At 35.5% G+C, this 19,744-nt stretch overlaps 1 protein-coding gene and 1 long non-coding RNA gene across 4 annotated transcripts in view; one reads left to right on the plus strand and one right to left on the minus strand.

Annotated features, from left to right (window-relative positions):
- The window catches only part of RBFOX1 (RNA binding fox-1 homolog 1), a 681,896-nt gene that overhangs the window by 395,292 nt on the left and 266,860 nt on the right, over window positions 1-19,744 (minus strand). For 2 of the 3 annotated variants that reach the window (XM_032197969.1, XM_032197973.1), the window contains exon 3: window positions 19,454-19,495. The exons of the other annotated variant lie outside the window; for it this stretch is intronic. In XM_032197969.1, coding sequence (XP_032053860.1) covers window positions 19,454-19,495 — 42 coding nt within the window. The remainder of the gene's footprint in view (window positions 1-19,453; window positions 19,496-19,744) is intronic. 3 annotated transcript variants of the gene reach the window in all.
- The window catches only part of LOC116495488, a 34,543-nt gene that overhangs the window by 6,807 nt on the left and 7,992 nt on the right, over window positions 1-19,744 (plus strand). The window contains exon 2 of the long non-coding RNA XR_004253945.1: window positions 17,169-17,302. This is a non-coding gene — a long non-coding RNA (uncharacterized LOC116495488). The remainder of the gene's footprint in view (window positions 1-17,168; window positions 17,303-19,744) is intronic.

Here is a 19,744-nt window from a genome sequence, read left to right on the forward strand (position 1 = left end):
ACAGGTATTTTAGCTGCAGACCATGTCGTTTCTGTACCAGCTCATACCACAGCCTTAAACTTCACCAATTTAGCTCCTTCTATCAAACAGAATATAACATATTTTGGCTATGGAATGAAAAAGGATTGCTGAATCATTAAGGGTAGTAAAAAATTAGTTGACAGCAGCAAAAATGAAATAATAAATGATAATTGTGTAACCATAATTAATCAAGATTAATTACATATGATCAGCACATTCTTGCTGGCACCTAAACAGCTCAGATATTTTAAAAAAATCAAGCTCTAGATATTAAGAGTTCCATTACATTATTAAAGGGGCATAACTCATGATCATATCTTGGCATATTTATTAATGACAGAGAAGATTGTGAATAGCATCAATATTGCTACTCACTGCATTAGAAGATAAGAAAATGCAGACTAAGTTTCTCATCTTGCAGAGAATGTAAGATTCCTTGGAACTGCAAGAATATTAAATAAATAGCAGTGCTAAGTGGTACAATTCCTGTTTTTTTAGGTACTTTATAAACATATAGGAAAATACTGAAATTATGTATTTGGCCCACTGATTGCCATGACAAAACCTCCATTGACTGTAACAAGTCCTCGTTTTCAACTAAGGTCTCTGTACCTTAGAATTTAAACCAGAAAGTTTTACCTTTGTTGGTTTTTTTTGTTTGTTTGTTTGTTTGTTTGTTTTTAATATAAAACAAAAACTGCTTCATAAAGGAACGAAAGAGGGAGAGAACATGATGGCAATGATTATACTGACATTATGGGAGATGAGCTTTTTTTTTTTTTTTTTTACTTAGAATTCTCCCCCAGGATAAGATACCAATCAGGTACATGATGTATGAGGTGCAACAGCACTAAAATCTCACATAATTTATACAAAGTACTGAAAATAATCTGAAACATTTAGAAAGCTAGAAGTATTTATATTTATGCTTATTTTCCACACCTTACAGCTTCATCTATCATGATGATTTATGAAATGAAAACCCACAAAAGTTTAGGAGGTGTTGTGACAGAACAAAACAAGCCCTTAATCTACTCTTAATGCACTGCAACTTGAAGGGGTTTGCTTCTGCTGCTGCTTTTTCAGCTCTCACTTTTCAGATTTCAGCATAACAGTAGAAGAACTGTTGTTCAGTAGAAGTGCAACCTCAAGTTTAGTTCAACTGGTTTATAAACTCTCTGTTCTGTGTTCTCACTGCACATAACTTTTTTCCTTTTTCAATTAATTTCTATTATTTTAGCACTTTCACAGCTTTTGAGGCAAGAAAATGGCTTCTGTGTATATTTGCTGTACAGAAAGGTCAGGATATGGTCCCAGGAGAACCTGAGGAGTAGCAGCCAACAATCTGGTCCCAATCAAGAGATCCCATAGCCTTCCCTGTTTTAAAACTGGCTCCAGGTTCAGTCCTGGGCAGGGATGGGTTCACTATAAGATGATGATGGACTTGATCTTATTTGGAAAAAGGTCTATGAAACAAGTGTTTACAAAATCATTTCCCAGAGAACAGATACAAGGACAGCTGGACCATAATTTACTGGCTATTAGAAAATAGCGTTTTAACTAAATTCCCTAAAATGTTGATGTGTTTCTCAAATTTCTTTCTCCTAGAGACCTCCCAGATGTTTTTCCAAATCTTGTCATGATTTACACTTAAGCACATAAAAAAGAAACAAGGCTGTTTCAGAGTGTAATCATCCACACTTGAACAAAGAAAGTTGGATATCAAATATTGAGTGCTGATAACAAGTAGCTCTCAATCCATCTATTCATTGAGAACTTACACTCATCAACATATTTGTTGGATAAAATTGAATGAATTAATTAAATAACTCATGATACTCTTGACAAGAAAAAGAAGCTAAAGTTATCAGATAAATTATCTCCCTGCACATGTTTGCACAGCTCTACTCAGCATCATTCCCATAAAATCTTTGATTCAAGAGAACACAGAGAAGGCTCACAGTTTTACAGTAATGCATTTTTTTAAAAATCCAGTACAGAGTATTTTCATCTTCACAGTAGGCTTCATCATTATATTCTCCTTAAGACAAGCTAATATGAAACCAACTACTGGTAATTATTATGTGTTTAATGAAATACAGAAAGATTCTCCCTTCAAGATACTACACTCAAATTTGCTTTAGGTAAAGATCTTCTACCAAATAGTAGAGCCAGCAAGACCAATCCTCAGCTGGCTTCAGAAACATAAATCAGTTCACATCAGCTGATGTAGGGATCTGAAATGAAAAATAAAAACAAGCAAAAAAAAAAAAAAAAAAACAAAACACCTTGTCTCTGCACAATATATTAACACAAGTTTATGTCCATGACTTTTTAAAGTAACTATGGCTTTCCTAAAGTGAGATTTGATAATCATCAGTAATACAATAAAAGGTTGCTATTACCAGTGACTTAAGTAGTACTTCCCTGCAATTTTCAGTTTATGAGTTTATAAATTGCTTTGTTATTTAGTGCAGGCTCCTTAAACCCTGAAGTCTTTATGCATTGGATGATAACAAATGGATCAGTTTTATCACTTATAATAGTTCAGTAAATCATGAAGCAGCCTACCTTTCAGCAAAGCCATTGTACAGAACTTATCACAGAAAACTTATCAGTTCTTATTTCTGCCTATATATCTAACAAAACAAATTCATGCTACATCTCATTGACACACTTGTTTGTTTGTTTGTTTCTTTTTTAACAAGTTAGGAGCAGTCCCTCAGCTGAGGGCTCTATCACTGTTTTGATTCAGTGCACTGTGCACAGTCGCAGAGCCATTTGTGCTCAGAGCACGCCTCTTCCTCAGCAGCAGCACTATTACAGCCGTGAGAATAAGGAGAAAATCTACTTCTCTGCAACTTCAAGTCTTGTCTTCTTGGGAACAATGCCACAATTGGCCATATAATAAGGCTGCCCAGGATCTCCACTGTTTTCCTCACAATATCAGAAAGACCTCTACCAACGAAGTCCTGGTAAAGGCAGGTGTCACTCACCTCCAGGCATGTAAAGTGCCTGTAAGGTGCCAACCTTTGCCCCTGGCTTTTTGGAGTGCTGCAGAAGGGGTGCTCTTCCTGAACCCAGTCCTGAACCCATGAGGATGCTCCTAGGGACCAGCATGGAGAGGGCAGCCATGTGCAGAGGGGCCAGCATGTGAAAAGCCCCAGCAGGAGCCAGTGTTTTAGCTGTTGTCACAGAGTCAGGAAAAGCTTACACATATCCACATGGGGAAAGGTGGTATACAGTCTGAACCTTGCTGTTAAAATTTTTGGTCTGGTCCACATGCATGAGATTGGAAGTTAGAAGATCTGATCCCAGTTGATCTTTCTGTGCCTTTCACAGCCTGCATTACTCAGCAAAGACTGGTATCAGGAGGCAAGAGCCTTCAGCAACCACTGCACAAACCCAGCAAAGTTGCATAATCAGTGGAGACTGGGCAGCCCCTGCCATCATTGCTGAAAGCCTTTCCTTTCCCAACCACAACAGAGCCACTGCCTTTGCTAAGGCAAAGTATATGGGAACTTTGCTTTCCTTCTGATACACTGATACAGATTTACACAGCTACTTCCTCAAACATCATATCTACAGTGCAGTCATACATGGTGCTACACCAAACTTTCCCTTGCTTCCTCCTCAAGAAAACCAGGAAAAACTGGCTTGTGTGCGTAAATGAGAACCAGAATAAGGAGGAGATGGATTCAAAAAGACATTTTAGAGTCAAACAAATTGATATGGGAGGCTTTATTTTAGAAATAGAAGGGAACAGAAAGGAGTAGAAAGGACAAAACTTAAGCACATGGACATCCAAAGAGTAAATGAGGAAGAGAAAAGAAACACCAGAATGGAATTCAGATATATGGGGAAACAGCAAAATATTATGCTAACTGCACTAACCACTCCCAATAAATTACCAGTCTGCAAGAACAGGACTGAGTTAACTCAAGAAACAAAACAACTGAATGTCATTTTAACCTGGTGATTCCTGATTGCTCATTCAAGATATTTTTTTGTATATCACATCGTTATTGAAAAATGAAAAAAAAAAAAAAAAAAAAAAAAAAAAAAAAAAAAAAAAAAGAGAGAGAGAGAGAGAAAGAACTACTTGTGCAATTACTAGGGTATTTTTGACATGAGTAGGCGTGTCAATCTGTGTGATCCCCCACAGATTCTTTACACTGAACTCTCCAATAACATGCACAGTCAAAGCGATGGTCTGGCATTGCAATAGGTCTGAGAAGTAGCTGGCTTCAAAAGTCTTCTATTGGTGTTTTGTTTGACATTCCTATTCTCTTTCTCATAGAACTCAGAGACTGCTCAAGGAGCTACTAATGGTACATTGAGAGAAGCAAGTTTCGATAGTGTTCTTTAATAAATGAATGCATCTTTGGCTGCCTTCCCAACCACTGAAACACTTTGGGCATCTTTGTCTGCCTTTCATTTTGTGTCTTGTAGGACTCTCTCCATCATCTTTATTTCAGCATATATTCTTCATAGGCCTTTTTTTTTTTTTTTTTTTTTTTGCGATTCACTGAACATTTCCCTTTAATAGTTCTCAGACTGTGTTTTTCCAGAAACTATTGACATTTACTGGAACCAAATGGATCTTCTGATATGCAGTAATGCTTTCAAAGGATTTTTAGATCACTTCAGATATATTGGAAAACTTCTGCCCATCAGTTTAAACGGCATGAAGGAGCCCAAAGTATGTCAACTGAGACACAATGAGGCAAAGAGTGCTGTTGGGAGTCTGGCAGGAGGAGTATCTTCCTGCCACCTTAGAGTTTAACATGCCTGTGAATGGATCTACACACAGTTATCCACAGTCTGTTCTTGTTCATGCCGATTCCTTAAAAGTACAAACTCTCATCTCTGGATTTATAATTTTTAAAATTGTTCTTAAACGTTTAAAATTTTTTTTGAATAACATGTATTTCTAAAAGAAAATTAAGTATGACTACCTGTAAAGAAGTACTTATATTTACAGGAGTGCTGTATAGTTCAGTAGCTGTAGAAACACACGGCAGGTAAATGCACTCAACATTGCTCCAAGGATCACACTGACACAACGGAATTCTGTACTGCTTTTCCCATGATGGCAACCAGATCACTATATCCCTCCAATATTTCAATAGTAGTAACAAAACTTCTTCCCGGTCTTCAGCATGTTGGGAGTATGCAGCTCATTGCAAAAGGCCAAGCAGCACCTTAAAATTTAGAATACTTTTGCCTATACATATGAAGCATTATAAAACAGGTCAGCCCTCTAATTCTCTACCCACTTGCACAGCCACTAAAAGACCAAGAAACTAGACAGGAAACAAACAAACCTGTACAACATCCACCCATACATAGCCTTCTGGTCCTATCAGAAATGTCAGTCAACGATGTGAAATTAGATTCTCTGCACACACACTATCACTGTTCTAGAGTGCACTTACCATACTATTCTCTTCTTTTGTCTGAAATAAAAGTACTCACCCTATTCTCTCTTTACATTTATAGCCCATTCTTTCAGTTATTATGGTGGCTATACATTAGGGATGCCATGCTTACACCAGACACTCTCCATTAGGAGGGATCCAGCCTGTACACTAAATATTTAATCTCTGTTCCAAGATGCTCTGAATCTATGTATTTTCTAGTCTCCTAAGGGGTTCATCGTTCACATCCATTGGATACTTTTTCCCCAGAAACAAAACCTAAAGGTAGATAATTCCAACAGCAAATACACATGAACCTCCATTGAAACCAAACAAAATGAATAAAATTGCACCTTACTCTGAAGACAGTGAAATTATGAAAATATAATCTCATTCTCAGTTCAAGATATAGATCCCTTCTTAATAAAATGGTAGTTTAGGTTGGAAATACTTGCTTTTGAGTATGTGCGAAAATTGAAATGAGCTTCTTTCCTCAGGAGGGAAATTCTCCAGCAGCGTCACAAGGAGTGATTGCTCTTCACTGTGACATCTCTCATTATCTCAGACAAATCACTAACACAGTGGCAACTTTTGATGTAGCCTGAGATTATTCCACAGTTCTGAAGCATTCCCCATGACAAAAGGTTGTTGACAGTTTGTTTGACTTGGACTGAAAGAGGGCACCAGCAAGTGGCAGAGCAAACATCTCCGGCTTTTGTCTTCAAAGAAAACTGTGCACATAAGAAAAAGGAGCAGCATCTCTATGACCACAGCCTTAAGTAACAACACCCGTTCTCTCTAGTACTACATTAGTCTCAGTTGGGATCCACACACGAGGTAAACTGCAAAATGCTGATCAAGGCAGCACAGGTTCTTACCACTTTTCACAGAGCAGGACTTTACCTTTACAAAGCAATCATTGCAAATGAACAATATTGCATAATTTCAAAAGATACTTCTTTTGGCATACCAAATTTAATGTGTCAATATGGAAAAGCAGCAAAGAACATCGATAAGCATGTGTAGCAAAGCACATGTTACGTACAGAGCAAAATGAAGTAGCAAGACTTTTTTCCATTATGACCTACACTTCCAGGAAGGCAATTCTGAGTGAGTAGAGCTCATTAATGCAGTTCTTCACAGGCAGAGACCCCAGCACTGCAGCACCAGATTGCACAAAAGTCCACATGGCCACCCTGTGGTGATATTCTGCCTTGTTTCACTCTCAGCATTAAACTCAGATGCTGGCTGTGTCAGATCCTGTCCCACAGATGTGTCTCCACATTAGATAAATGTTCTGAATTGATGTCTTCCACAATTACAGAAGTTGCAAATTCAAAAATGCAATTCACAGATTATGAACACCTAATCAAAAGTATACTGAAATTTTCTTGGCCTCAGATACATCTTTGAAGCCTATTTCTCTGTTACAGATTCTAATCCTGTTCTGCTTGTTCTTCAAATGGACAGCAGACACCACCTGGCAAAGGCATGACTGTGCACTCCCTGTATGTCCAGCACCAGCCTAAGCAGGACAAAGGTCTTGTAGTGCAGCTGGCTGAGTGCTCCAGTACTCCAGAGGTGCGGAGCTATGTATCAAGGCTGTGCTTTACTTTCAAAAAGAGAGCAAAAAAAAACAATATGGGAATACAGTAAGCATCTAGGTAGAATTTAGAACCAGCAAATCAGAGAACCGTTGGATGGTTTGTGTTGGAAGTGACCTTTAAAGATCACTCATCTCCAACCCTCCTTGCTGTGGGAAGGGACATCTTCCCCTAGATTAGGTTGCTCAACAGATTAAGCATTTGCAGAAGTGTTAATAAGATAGTTTCCAGTAGCTTTTGTGCTTTTACCATTTCATCCATTTTATTATTATATTTTAAATGTGTTATTTATGATGTGTTATTGAGGGTTTGTTCGAAAAGAACCAATGCCACCTCTGCTAACTGATTTTATTAAGATTCTCAGATGCTTCTGTTATTATAGGCCTTTGGCTTTGGTGAAGAGCCCCTCTTCATAGCAGGAGACCTCATGCTTCTCCTTAAAACTTCCACATCATTTGATTTTTCTCTCCCCCTTCATTGAGGTGTAGAACTGCTGAAGGAGATTGTTCGGTGTTTTCAGGAGCACAAAAGCAGTAGCAGGGAAGAAGTGGAAGATCTAACTAGCTCAATGAAGAATTTATCAAAGGAGCGTTTTAGTAGAATTTATTTATAATGATTTGTATCAGCCTTTTGAACTGACTGCTGTTCACTGATTCATAAGCACCATGGACCTTTAATGTCACCTCTGGTTCCAGTGACATAAATCATTTCTATTCTACAGACTGATTTTCCAGTATTAAAAAAGAACTATGAACAAACTTCTGTGAATACTAATAAATTCAATGTTTTTCATATCATTATATAATTGGTATCTTGTAAGTCACAGACTCCTCTAAAATGGTAACATGACTTCTGATAATAAAACAGGACCCCAGTACTGATTTGCATGATAAGTCCCTAATATCTTTTCAAAACAAGCAATCAGTGAAAAAACAATTTTGGCTTTTTCAGGTCAGTCAGAGGTATCTTAATTTTAATGTACTGAATAGATTATGGAAACTATTCTTGTTTTTGCAGCCATTAAATCTGAAAATTGCAAAGTCAACATTGCTTACTGTTTTCAAAATAGAAGGAACAACCTTTTAAAAGGTCTCATTACAGAATATGCTGTCAGAATTTTTCTGGGGTACTATAGCAGTAACACATACAAAGTCTTGAGAGTTTTCATTAAAAAGAATGGAAAAAACAGCTATGGTATTAAGAAAAAAATGAAAGGTGAGAGCAGGAGAGAGAGTAATAGAGATGGCCCCAAATCTGGATTTTTTCCAGCACATGAAACTTTTAGATGTAAATGTCTATGTACAAAAACCTGTGCCTGGAATTATTAGCTAGCAGATGTGTTTACAACACCTCCATGGTAAGTAGCGAACAATTAGTTATTCAGATCACAAACTGTTAAATACAGTTGTATACAGCTTGCAATCATCTGATCATGAAAAACTGTGGGAATAAAATGAGAGATTACATTAATCTACCTTAAAATTTCCATGCCATTGTCTTAAGTAAAAATGTGCACCAGAAATCAAGGATGTATCTGAACCTTAAACTTTTTGGGGTAATGAAGGTATTTTACTTTGTGCTTGTGAAGTGCCTGCAATGTATGTGCTATATAAATGTTTTTTAACAATGATGCAAACAGCTGTAGAAAGCAGTAGTTTCAAGAGGGGCAAGAAAAGTAGAAATGAGCTGATAATATATGGTATGTTACATAGTGTGTAGGGAAAACCAACCAGAGAAAATTACTAAATCAAGGTAATAAAAACTATTAATTTTTTGCTCTTTGGAAGGCAGCTGCTGTCAAATAAGTATTTCAGTATTGTACTGACAGAGATCTTAGGAATCCAAAGGAAGAGACAACCACTGCAAGAAAGAGAATGTTGCAGGCTGCCCCAGGGAAGCACAGTATATCTCTCTGATTTTGCCCATTACCTATGGATAATAGTCTACATGGCATTTGATTACATATTTAGACATCTTTAGCCATCCCTCCAAAAGGATGTAAATTTCCAGTATTAGTGCAACATGATAGATGCCAGTAATGTATGTAGATTTTCTACCTCCCTCCCCACTGCCAAAGCCACACTCTCCTTAAAGATAACACAGGTGAGCAAAGCTTCAAAATACACAGCAGTGAAGAGATGTGGGGGGAAAAAAACATTCTTAAATCAAGGTCAGCTTGAGGGGGTGAGAAAGAACAAAACATGTTTCAAATCAGCAAAGCATTTTTACCTTCCTCAGCTTCCTGGTTTATAAATCGGATCTTCTAGATATCATGCTACAAGTACAAAAATACACACTGTCTCTTCATCTGGAGTGGAAAGGAGAATAATTAAAAAAAAAAAAAAAAGGCAGGCTGTACTAGGGCCATGCATGGATACTGTAATCTTTACCAGCAATCTTTACCTTTTATTTTGGTCATCCTTTTCCACTCTGATCTTTCTCAACACAATGGAGAATATATTTTCCAAAATTTGTATTGATTTCTTACAAAAAAAAAGTACTGCAAATAACTTGCCCAAGCGATCAACCCTGCTCTAATTTGTATTGAATTGAATTGATATTTTGGCAGTTATCTTTTCACAGTTTCTCTGTTCAGGAAGAATAAAATGAATTTTAGAATTACTTCACCTATTCTGCTTACAAGCATTTAGGTACTTACTCCAAAATCAACATTGAAAGTAGCATTAAAAGATTTAGATACTGATTCCATACCTAAAGTTACATTATATTTTTTGCAACACAAATTTAGCCTAAAGTCACCCTAATATTAGAACAGGAGGTGAAGTCAGTTTCAGACACTTGAAGGAGAAAAAAAAAAATTAAAAAAATGATTAAAAAAATATTAAGGTTGTTAAAGCATTATGAACATGCTTAGGAATTGAAGCCACTATGTTTTGTAAAGTTCTTTGTAAAAGAAAATCTCTGTTATTCTGACTATAGCGATAGCTGTCCTATTGCTGTGCTAGTAGTCTTCATTGTTCAGACTGGCTTTTTTACAAAAGTTTTATACTATCTGTAATGACGATCCAAAACCTTTTAGTGCTGTTATAAATGGCAGTATTTGGACCTTTGCAAAATAGACCAGAGGTTTATTAGTTTGAGAGTTCTTATTCTCTTTCCTCTTCAAAAGAGAAACAGCAAAGAACAATACAGTTGAATAAAACAATAAATGACCTAATCTGGAGTTAAAAACTTTAACAGAATTGTCCCTCTTCCTTTAACAGCATCAGCATTTTTCACAGGCATAAATCCAAATAAAGATAAAATAAATATATAAATTATTTTTCTGAATCTGAAATCCCAACCAAACCCAACATGCAGAGACCTATTCCTTAATTCATGGTCTCACTAAGGACATTCTGAAGATGTTTTGTAGGCCGCATCATTGAATTTCTTATAGAAAGGAAGAATTTTTCTCAAATTTCATGTACTTTTTCAGCTACCTTATTATTATTATTCCCTTTTTTCTCTAGGGATACTGTGGCATCTAAAACACAACAACTTTCTCAAAGATATCTAACAGATCAAGCTCCAATGGGAGTCACCCCATTTCAGTGACAGAGACTGGTGATTTTAGGATGGTGATTTGCAAGGACTTCATCATCAGTTCCTTAAGGCAGCATAATTAAAAATATTCATTTTTAATTTTTGGTTTGACTTAGGAGACCTTTTTTCTCCTGGCAGTGCACATGTCAGTCCCGGCAGTACTAATGTTATTGTCATGTGTTGCTCTGGTGATGAACTGCCTTAGTAACTTGACAAACTTTTCCATATGCGGTAGAGATAAATCCATTCAGAAAAAAAACCATCTACTCTGTATTTTGGGGGAGATCATCAAGGCTTTATAAACCAGCAGTAGGAGAGACCTTTTTTTCCCCAGGTATAACTGAGACATGTCTTCTCATAGTATTCTTATTTGCACTAGCATTTCTGTACCTCTTTTGTTGTTGTTGTTTGTTTTTGTCAATTTCACTTAAATAATTTAAAAATATTTTTAAAATGTGAAGGTAATTAAAACTAATAACTCCATAATATTTTTTCAACACGCATATGCCTATTTACTTTCATATAAGTTTTATTTTAACCTCATTTAAATGAAGAGGACAACTAAAGGGGTAAAAAAATCCCAATGTGAATAACAAGGACAGATTATGACCGTCTTATTTATTTATTATTATTTATTTATTATTATCTTGTTTATTAATATTTATTAATTTGTTTATTAACTTTTTTCCAAAGCTGTTTCTCAATATTGCAGAGGTGGGATTCCATGCAATTTATACACCTGTTCTGGACACAGGAACATCTTGTGGGAATTTACAAAAGTTTGAAATACTGAAGACACAATGTAGGCTTTTGTGGTTAAAACCACAAAAGTTTCCAAAATACTCAAGCTCCTGCAGTGCAGGTTACACTGTCCAGGATTGCCCTTCACTAGGATACATCAGGAAGCATCAAACAGCTCTGTGTAGCAGAGGTGTTTGCTGATCTTACTATAGCAACTGCCTCTGCAGACATAATGAAAAGTGCAAAACTGTTGGCTAACATAATTTTGTCCAAAGTTTTGTTGCAAGGCTTTGCTAAAAAGAGAAAAAAATATTGTTTTTTTTTTCTTTATGATATGTTCTTGCTTCAATTAAAATAAAAATAAAAGCATTTTGAAAATTCTTTACTACCTTCATTTGTCTTCTAGAAATAGAAATAGTACTCTGCTTCAGTCAAAAAGTCCATAATGGTTCAACTTGATAAACAACTGATTTTTGCTTTTTTAACTTTTTCTTTTGGAGTACCTTATTTTTATTTTTCTGTCCTGCTTCCTGGAAATTATGTACTGTTGCTTGGGATCCTGTTCTAGGAAAACCATTTCTGTTGAACCTACAGAAAGACTTGGCTTTCAGTGTGACTTGGGATTTTGCTGTGGAATAGAACAACAGAACACAATTACTGCCCAGGTTCTCTTACATTAAAAAATAAAAATAAATAAATAAATAAATAAATAAATCAGGGAACTAATAACAAGTATATAGTTATTGTAAAATGCTGGCATATCAAAAGCCAAGAATTCACCTTTTATATAGTCAGTGTTGGATATATACTCTGTCAAATGTCAACTACAAGTCTGAATGATTAAATTTGTAGTTGACTAAAAAAAAAAAAAAAAAAGTTGATTATAGTTATAAAACTATATTTTATATAATAATATAGGTGTTTGTGCCTGTGGGTATATACATATATACAGTGTGTGTCCCTTTTTTTGTTTAGGATTAACATTGCAATTTTGCTGCTTTGAAAGAAATTGGCAACTGCTTAAAAAAGCATAATTAAATACTTGAGTAGAGAAGTAATCTGATTTTAAAGAAGTAAGGTGTAGAACGATTTCACAGAACATAAAAAAGACAATAGATATCATCAATACTAGAACATGATGGCCATATTACAATCAATATTCCTTCATTCTCTCTACTTTAAACAATATTGGTTCAAGGAGTCAGTGTGGCCCACTGAATATATGTCCCCATAACACTACATAATTTGGATTGTTGATGTAAAATATAATTTTTTCATTTAATATAATACACTCAATATCTGTCTTGTTCTCCCTATAATCTGGTCAGTCTGTCAGTTATTCAATATATGACATAACAAGTATAGAAATCCACCATTCAGTGTGACCAATGAGTATGTTAATAAACCAGCCCTCTCCCCAGCGACCTGCAACTGAAAAGCTTGTTCAGTTTTTACAGTCAGCCCTACCAGAAAAATAAATAGTATGAACCCTCCCTGCCCAGCAAAAGACACACAACTCAAACCAGAAAGACCTTGTGGAAACACACAGTAAAAAACAAAACAAAACAAAACAAACAAATAAAAGACAAGAAAGAGAGACAAGATATAAGGCTATCCACTGTAGCATACCATATGCTCCAAAAAATCAAGACTTGTCTCTCTGAGGACAAACAAGCTGACAAACATCTCAAACTTCCTGACTTCTTTTGTTATACCACTGACTCTAAAATCACCTTCCATGTCACCCATTACTGCAAAATAAATAGATTGCAAAAAATAGCAGTGTATTTTTAAGACATTGTCAGAATGACAGTTTAAAAAAAAAAAAAAGGATACTAACCCTAATACTAATACCATACTAATATAAATATATATCAAGAAAGGTAAAAAAAATTGAAAAGTTGTGTAGTGCTCAGTGGTGCTTATCCCTTTTTTTTTTTTTTTTTCTAAGATGACCTCTCAAATTCATCCAGAATTTGTATGGGCTCTCTGTGTGTTTTCAAAAGGAGCATAACTCAGGTTTAACTCTTAATTATGATACCCTACAAATACATACTAATCATGGAGCTCTGAACTATACAGTATTGACATATTACAGTCATTAAGCCAAGTGGTTTACAGGACATATTTTGACTGCTGATGTATTTCAACAATTCTTGCAAGAAAACTTAGGTAGTTCTGATAGGCAAATCTCTCAATCTCTTAATAAAATTGATGAAGCTCGAGTCCTTTGGAATATGTAAATACTTTATCTTAAGCTCATCAGACATCAAAACAACAGCAGAAAAGGAACCACAGGTTTTCTAAATGGCATTCCATCAATAGCAGAGACAAGAGAGATAATTAAAAGCTTTTTTTTTTTTACTATTTCTTAAAGAAGTTAAAAAAAAAAAAAAAAAACAGAAAAAAAAACACACACACACCTGAGTTGACTTTATCCATCATTATGTTTCAAAGCAAAGTGCTGCAAATGTTCTTTATTCTCATGATCAAAGGACCATATTATTAGCAGTTAGTATTTTAAGAGGATAACAGCTCAGTGAAAGGGTATGTCACTTTAAACAGGAATCATTTTCAGTACTTGAATCATGACTTCAGTACTCAGTCATTCTTATTTTTTGATAGTGACCATGGTTATCAAACAACAAACTGGAGTTCTGTCTTATCTTAAGGAAGCTACTATTTTGGGGAAAGCTCCTAGAAAAGTGTAACAAAAAACACCAGCAAGTAGTTGTGCTACATTAGCAAATATGACTGAAATTGCATTTTATCTCAGTGAACCTTTTTCTGCCTGCAATAATTCCAAATTAGATGAAAATTTAAATGAGATCACACCCCTACAATCAACTCTCCTCTCTCCCCACCCCCCCCAAAAAAAAAAAAAAAAGTTTGGTGGACAATTTAAAAACCTTTTATTCTTCTTTATACTTCTTTAGATCTTTATTTTTTTTTTTTTTTTTTTGTACCTAAAATATCTCATGTTACTCTTTATGGAACTACAGGGAATGCAGGCCATAAGATTGTGAGTAAGACTACTCGAATACTATGTCAATGTGTAATACAGACCAGGAACCAGAAATAAAATGACTTACTAATCTCACCTACCTGTATTTTACCATACACCTACACAGATGATGACATATATAGCTCACTACACGAATCTCTGTAGAAGTTAAAGGATCAATTTTGAGTCACTTGACTTGCATGTCTGATGCAGAATGAGCTATGTAAATTTTAACAAAAGGATGACTAATTAACACGCATCAGATTAATCCACCTCTATTCTAGCATATTCCAGCTTTTCCTCTTTTAGCCGTTTTCCCTTTAAAAAATAAATGTATAAGATTGGGTAGTTCCAGATTACTCTTCCAGGTAAAATGTACACACATTGTTTGTGAATGCAATCAAGAGATTATTAGAAGGAAAAGAAAATAAGCAAGATTGTCATTAATGATCAGAACTAGCTGCCCATTTTGCAGAAATGCTATAAATTACTCCATCACTTTCTGGTAACAAGACAAGACAGCATTGACTCATAGAACAGGTTTAAATACCTGCTCTTTTCACTGATTCAGTATGGGATAAGGTAGAGGTCAAAAACACTGGTACTTTTGCTAACCACCACATAACTTTTGCTTTGCTGTCACCATAGAAAATTATTTCAGTAAGTGCTCAAAAATAACGTCTCCTTCACAAATCATTTCCAACCTGATCCTCTTGTCTTCTCCAGTTGTTTTGTTTCCCCTCAGCTCAAACCGATTAAAAAATCAGCATCTGTCACTGACTCACGGTTTACCTTCCTTAGTAAATCAGAGGAATATTATACACAAATATCATCAAAGAATGTTAATACCACAATGATGAGCTTCAAAAAGTTTCTTTGCAAAGTTCTTGAAAAAGAAAGATGAATTAAGGCACTGAATGAAGACAAAAAGAAAGCTCATCATTGTAGGATTATGGTTATTTAAGCCATAAGTCCATAAATGGATTTTCTTTTGTTTTCCCTCTTTCCATCTACCTGGCAAATTTAATTTAATACTTAAAACATTTTTGGCTACATGTCACAGCTTATTTCCTTTCTGGCATTAAAGACAAGACAAAAATTCCTTTTATCTCCTTGAAAATGAGAGTAGTAGTAGTAGGGTCCTGTCCTTCACATATTCCAGAGCAGAGAAGGAACTCAGGCAGCATATAATGCATCCTGATAATAAGTGTATGTGGAAGAAGCTGTTAATTAGAGCAACAACTAGGTCACTTAAAATTTCAGATCAGGGAAGTTAATCACACCATTTACCATTAGACCTCATTAGTATTCACATGAACATTTATAAACCCCCTTAACATTAGAGCTTAAACGTGTTCTATGCCCACCGCAGAGTGTTCATGAAGTATTGCTGCAGAAGGACCAAATGCATTACTTTATATACCAAAATCATGCATGCAAATACAGATACAGAAGTTCAATTTAAACAATTATATTAAGTTCATAATGAAAAATAATTTCATAGTTGAAAGGAAGGTTGGGTAAAACTCAGCAAGGTTTAAATTAGTCTATAAATTTAAACAATGTCCTTATATTATAATAAAAATTATAATCCCAAGTTATAGTCAAAACAATACAGAAGGTTCAGTAAAAGCGGTAGATAGATTTCTGGAAGCTGTCACTATGCTTTTTTGCACCTTTATGAACTACGGCTTATTTCCACCTAAGGCTGGCATCCTAGTTCTCTTCACAGCCTTGAATAAGATCTATTGTTCATGTTTCAAAAAGCCTGGTTTAGCCCTAGTTATGACAACAAAAGCATTTTTAAATTATTTTGAGCAAGATGTGAGGTGTGTGTCTTTAGAGGTCATTTATAATGCATCAGAATGACAATTACATTAAGCTCCACAGAGCAACTCATAAAAAAGTAAGTGGCAGTAGGGAAGAGTCAGAGAAGAGAATAGGGTATATCTGTCAAAGAAGGGATTTATAAATCAGGATTGGAGAACAGAAAACAGAACCAGGCGGACTGAACAGTATCATTACTTTCTTTAAAAGTCATATTGATAAACAGCAGGGGAGTTGGAGAGAATGATACTGAGGGGCCAAATTCCCTTTAGAGACACATTTATTAGTTTTTAGTACAACTTGATTTAAATGAAGCCAGAAGAGAAAGCAAAAAGAAAAGAAATTACAGAATGATATAAAAAAGATTTATGAACATTGAAGGCATTACACAGTAAATCAAATCATTTCCAAGGAAGGGAAATCTTCAAAAATGGCAGAAATGCTTTTTCAAATTTTGTTTTAAATCAGATGAAGATATGCCAAAGTCAGCACGTTATATATCCAAATTGGGAAAAAAAAAAAAAAAAAAAGCAAAAATGAACAAACAAAAAACCCCAGCTGTGTTATTGATAAAATTCCTATAGCTTTCCACTGCTGCCAATGTACAGATTTTATAAATTCTCATTTAAGCCATTCAGATATAAACCTTAAAGCCTAGCTGGGAATAGTGGCAGGTTGGCAATGTAAGTAAGTTACCTGCTTATGGTCTATGTTATTTTCAAAGCTTGAAACAAAAAGGGTTAAAGTAACATACTTGCTTAATTATCAGAATTGCCATTCACTGCCAATATAATATAAAATGGTGAGAGACTCCAATACGAGTAACTGTTTCGTTATGTTAAATGCTTTATTCCAGAACAGTGAGTCTCTGCTTTGCCTTTACAAGTCAGTAAAACAAATAAGAGGTGAGAAACATTATGTGAGTAAATGATTATGGTAACACTTGGATATTTCTCTCTATAACCACACAATATCTAATTATTTATTTGCACTGTTTTGCTTTAGCCAACACTTTCCTAAAGTGCCTTCCTTTTGGACCTTCTTCTGTGGACTTAGGAATGACCTGGAAGCCACAAAAGGAGAGTGTCAGAGACACTGTCATCCTTGATGTAGCAAGGAAGGAGGTGCAAGATATCAAGGTAATCTAGTTTTACCTCAGTTTACAAACACAGATGTTGGCCTTTTGTTGTTTTAACCCTGTTCTCTTGTTATATTCCAATTCTTTCAGTCAGACTCAAACGGTATTTTGTTGTGAAGAGACTGCCTCTCACCCACAAACCCCAGGTCACAAATGCCAAAAGAAAATGCTGCGGGTCTGAAAAATCTAACTCAGACAATTACACATTTCCTTAACGTTTCTTTGATAGCACTGCCTACTTGGGAAACAAGCCTTGAAGTGAGAGAATGGTCAAGTGACAGCTCAAGAGTGCCAAATACACAGAACCTGGCACCAGAGGGCTCTTAGCATGACTGAAGAAGGGCCAAGGTGCCAGCACTGAACTATCACCAACACAGGCCCTGCCCACACAGCATACTGAAATTTCACTGGGACCTTTTGTAGATGAGCTGCTGTGAACTAGGCTGATTCTGGGCAAAGTTTGGGTGTCTGAAAACCATGCAGTGAAAGGAATGGCTCTACCATGCTTGGCCCTGTAATTGCTGCTCCCACCATTGTGTGAGGCCTCTCGGAGGCTATGCTTTTTATGCTGCGGCCACAACCCCTGGCTCTGTGGGGTGGTGTGCTGCTTTCACCGCTTTCCAGCTTCAGCAAGAGTTGGTGTCTTCTACACTAATAACTGTATTTCATGTAAAAGTAACATCACAGATGCAGTGGAAGGAGATGTACCTAATCTTAGTAGGTTAGCAATGTATTTTTTCCTAAATTCTTCACGTGTCATGAAGAGGCACATTTTGATACAACATAAAGACATTTTAAGTAAGCACTGAGCAGATTGTTAGTAATGTGTAATACTGGAATAGACAGATACATTAAACTCTTACTGCATCTCATTATTCATTAATTAGAAAAAGCACATATTTACTTGAACAAAGAGTTGGAGGACTTCTCCCATTATATTTCCAAGTGCTTTTCTTCTTCATTGAAAGAAGAAAACTTAATAAAAACAAATTAAAACATTCTTTGTTCCTGTGGCACCCCTACTTCAAGAAAAGACTGTCCTTCAGGTACTACAGCAATATCTTTATTTTAACAGCTGCTCTGTTGAGACATGACTATTGATAAAACAAAGCCTCCTCAGTCCAGCTTCACTACAATAGCAATTCAGTCACAGATTAGCAAGAAAGAAATCAAGAACAGTATGTGATGAATTATTCTTGCATAACTTGCTTACCAAAAATCATATTGCAAATATGGTGAAGACCAGGTGAAGCATTTACATATATTGACGAAATGAATATCGTGAACTAGAGTACACTCATTATACTTGTAGGTCATGAAGGCATTGCTGGTGCTTAGTAAATTGAAAACAAGAAAAAATACCATTTCTCTTTTCAAAAATATTTTTTTTAAAACATAAACACTTAAAGTATACTTCCTTCAGGCCTGCTACTCCCCCTCAAATTGAACATGGGATTTCAAGAAAATACCCATCATATAAATATAGTTCAACTAAGCAATGATGACCCAACTAAGCAATTCCTAGATTACACAAAAGCTTTTTTTTTTTTTTCCCTCCAAAAAACTTTTGTGTCTTTCCAAACAAACATTAGAATCAATCAGTTGCACAAGTATACTAATCTGTAGAGATACATAACATATTTGGAATTTAAATGGAGCAGGGTCTGAAACCTCCTTAGAACAGTCACTGTGATTTAGGAACGGGGGAAAAGCAAAGATCCACAAGATGGATTCAGGAACTCCATCTAGTTTACAGCTTATATGCAACCAATACACACACTGAGATACTCCAGTTCCCTCATATTCTTAGAATTAATTTCTATCGGAAAGCACTACTTAAACAAGCCAAAGGACAGAGTCTACTTGTTTGGAACAGTCTTGTAGTGGAGGAAGTCTGTGGAATATGTTGACCTTTAGATCTATTTACTACCTAGTCTAATTAAACTATTGAAGAACACCCTGTATCTATTGTAACACTTTTGTATTGAGAAATTTACAATATTCACCAATAGGCAAGAAATAAGCTGAGTAACTATGTTCATCTCTTAAATTATAATAATAAAGAAGCAGTCCATCTCATGGTCAACAGCAGAAACTAGATTCTGCTTAATGTTTTAAATTAAAAGAACATTTTGGAAATCACTGCACTTACCCTTTGTTGGTCTTTTTCACAACTCATCTGTTGCTTTGAACTCTAAAAGAGGAAAGAAGATAAACAACTTTGAAAGCATAGTATTCTTGCAGCAACAAAGCTGCTGGGTCTACACAGCTGACATGAATAAATGCTAGAAACACAGACATGACTCTTAACACAATATATAATTGTGGATCTGGATAGAATCATCACCGCAGAAAAGGCATTATTTTTTTCACTTGCTATTTTAATTTACAAAGGTTAAAAGTAAATTAACACCAGAACCCACCACAAGTCTGAAATACAAAT

Source organism: Aythya fuligula, chromosome 15, assembly GCF_009819795.1.
Source record: "Aythya fuligula isolate bAytFul2 chromosome 15, bAytFul2.pri, whole genome shotgun sequence".
Classification (NCBI taxonomy): Eukaryota; Metazoa; Chordata; class Aves; order Anseriformes; family Anatidae; genus Aythya; species Aythya fuligula.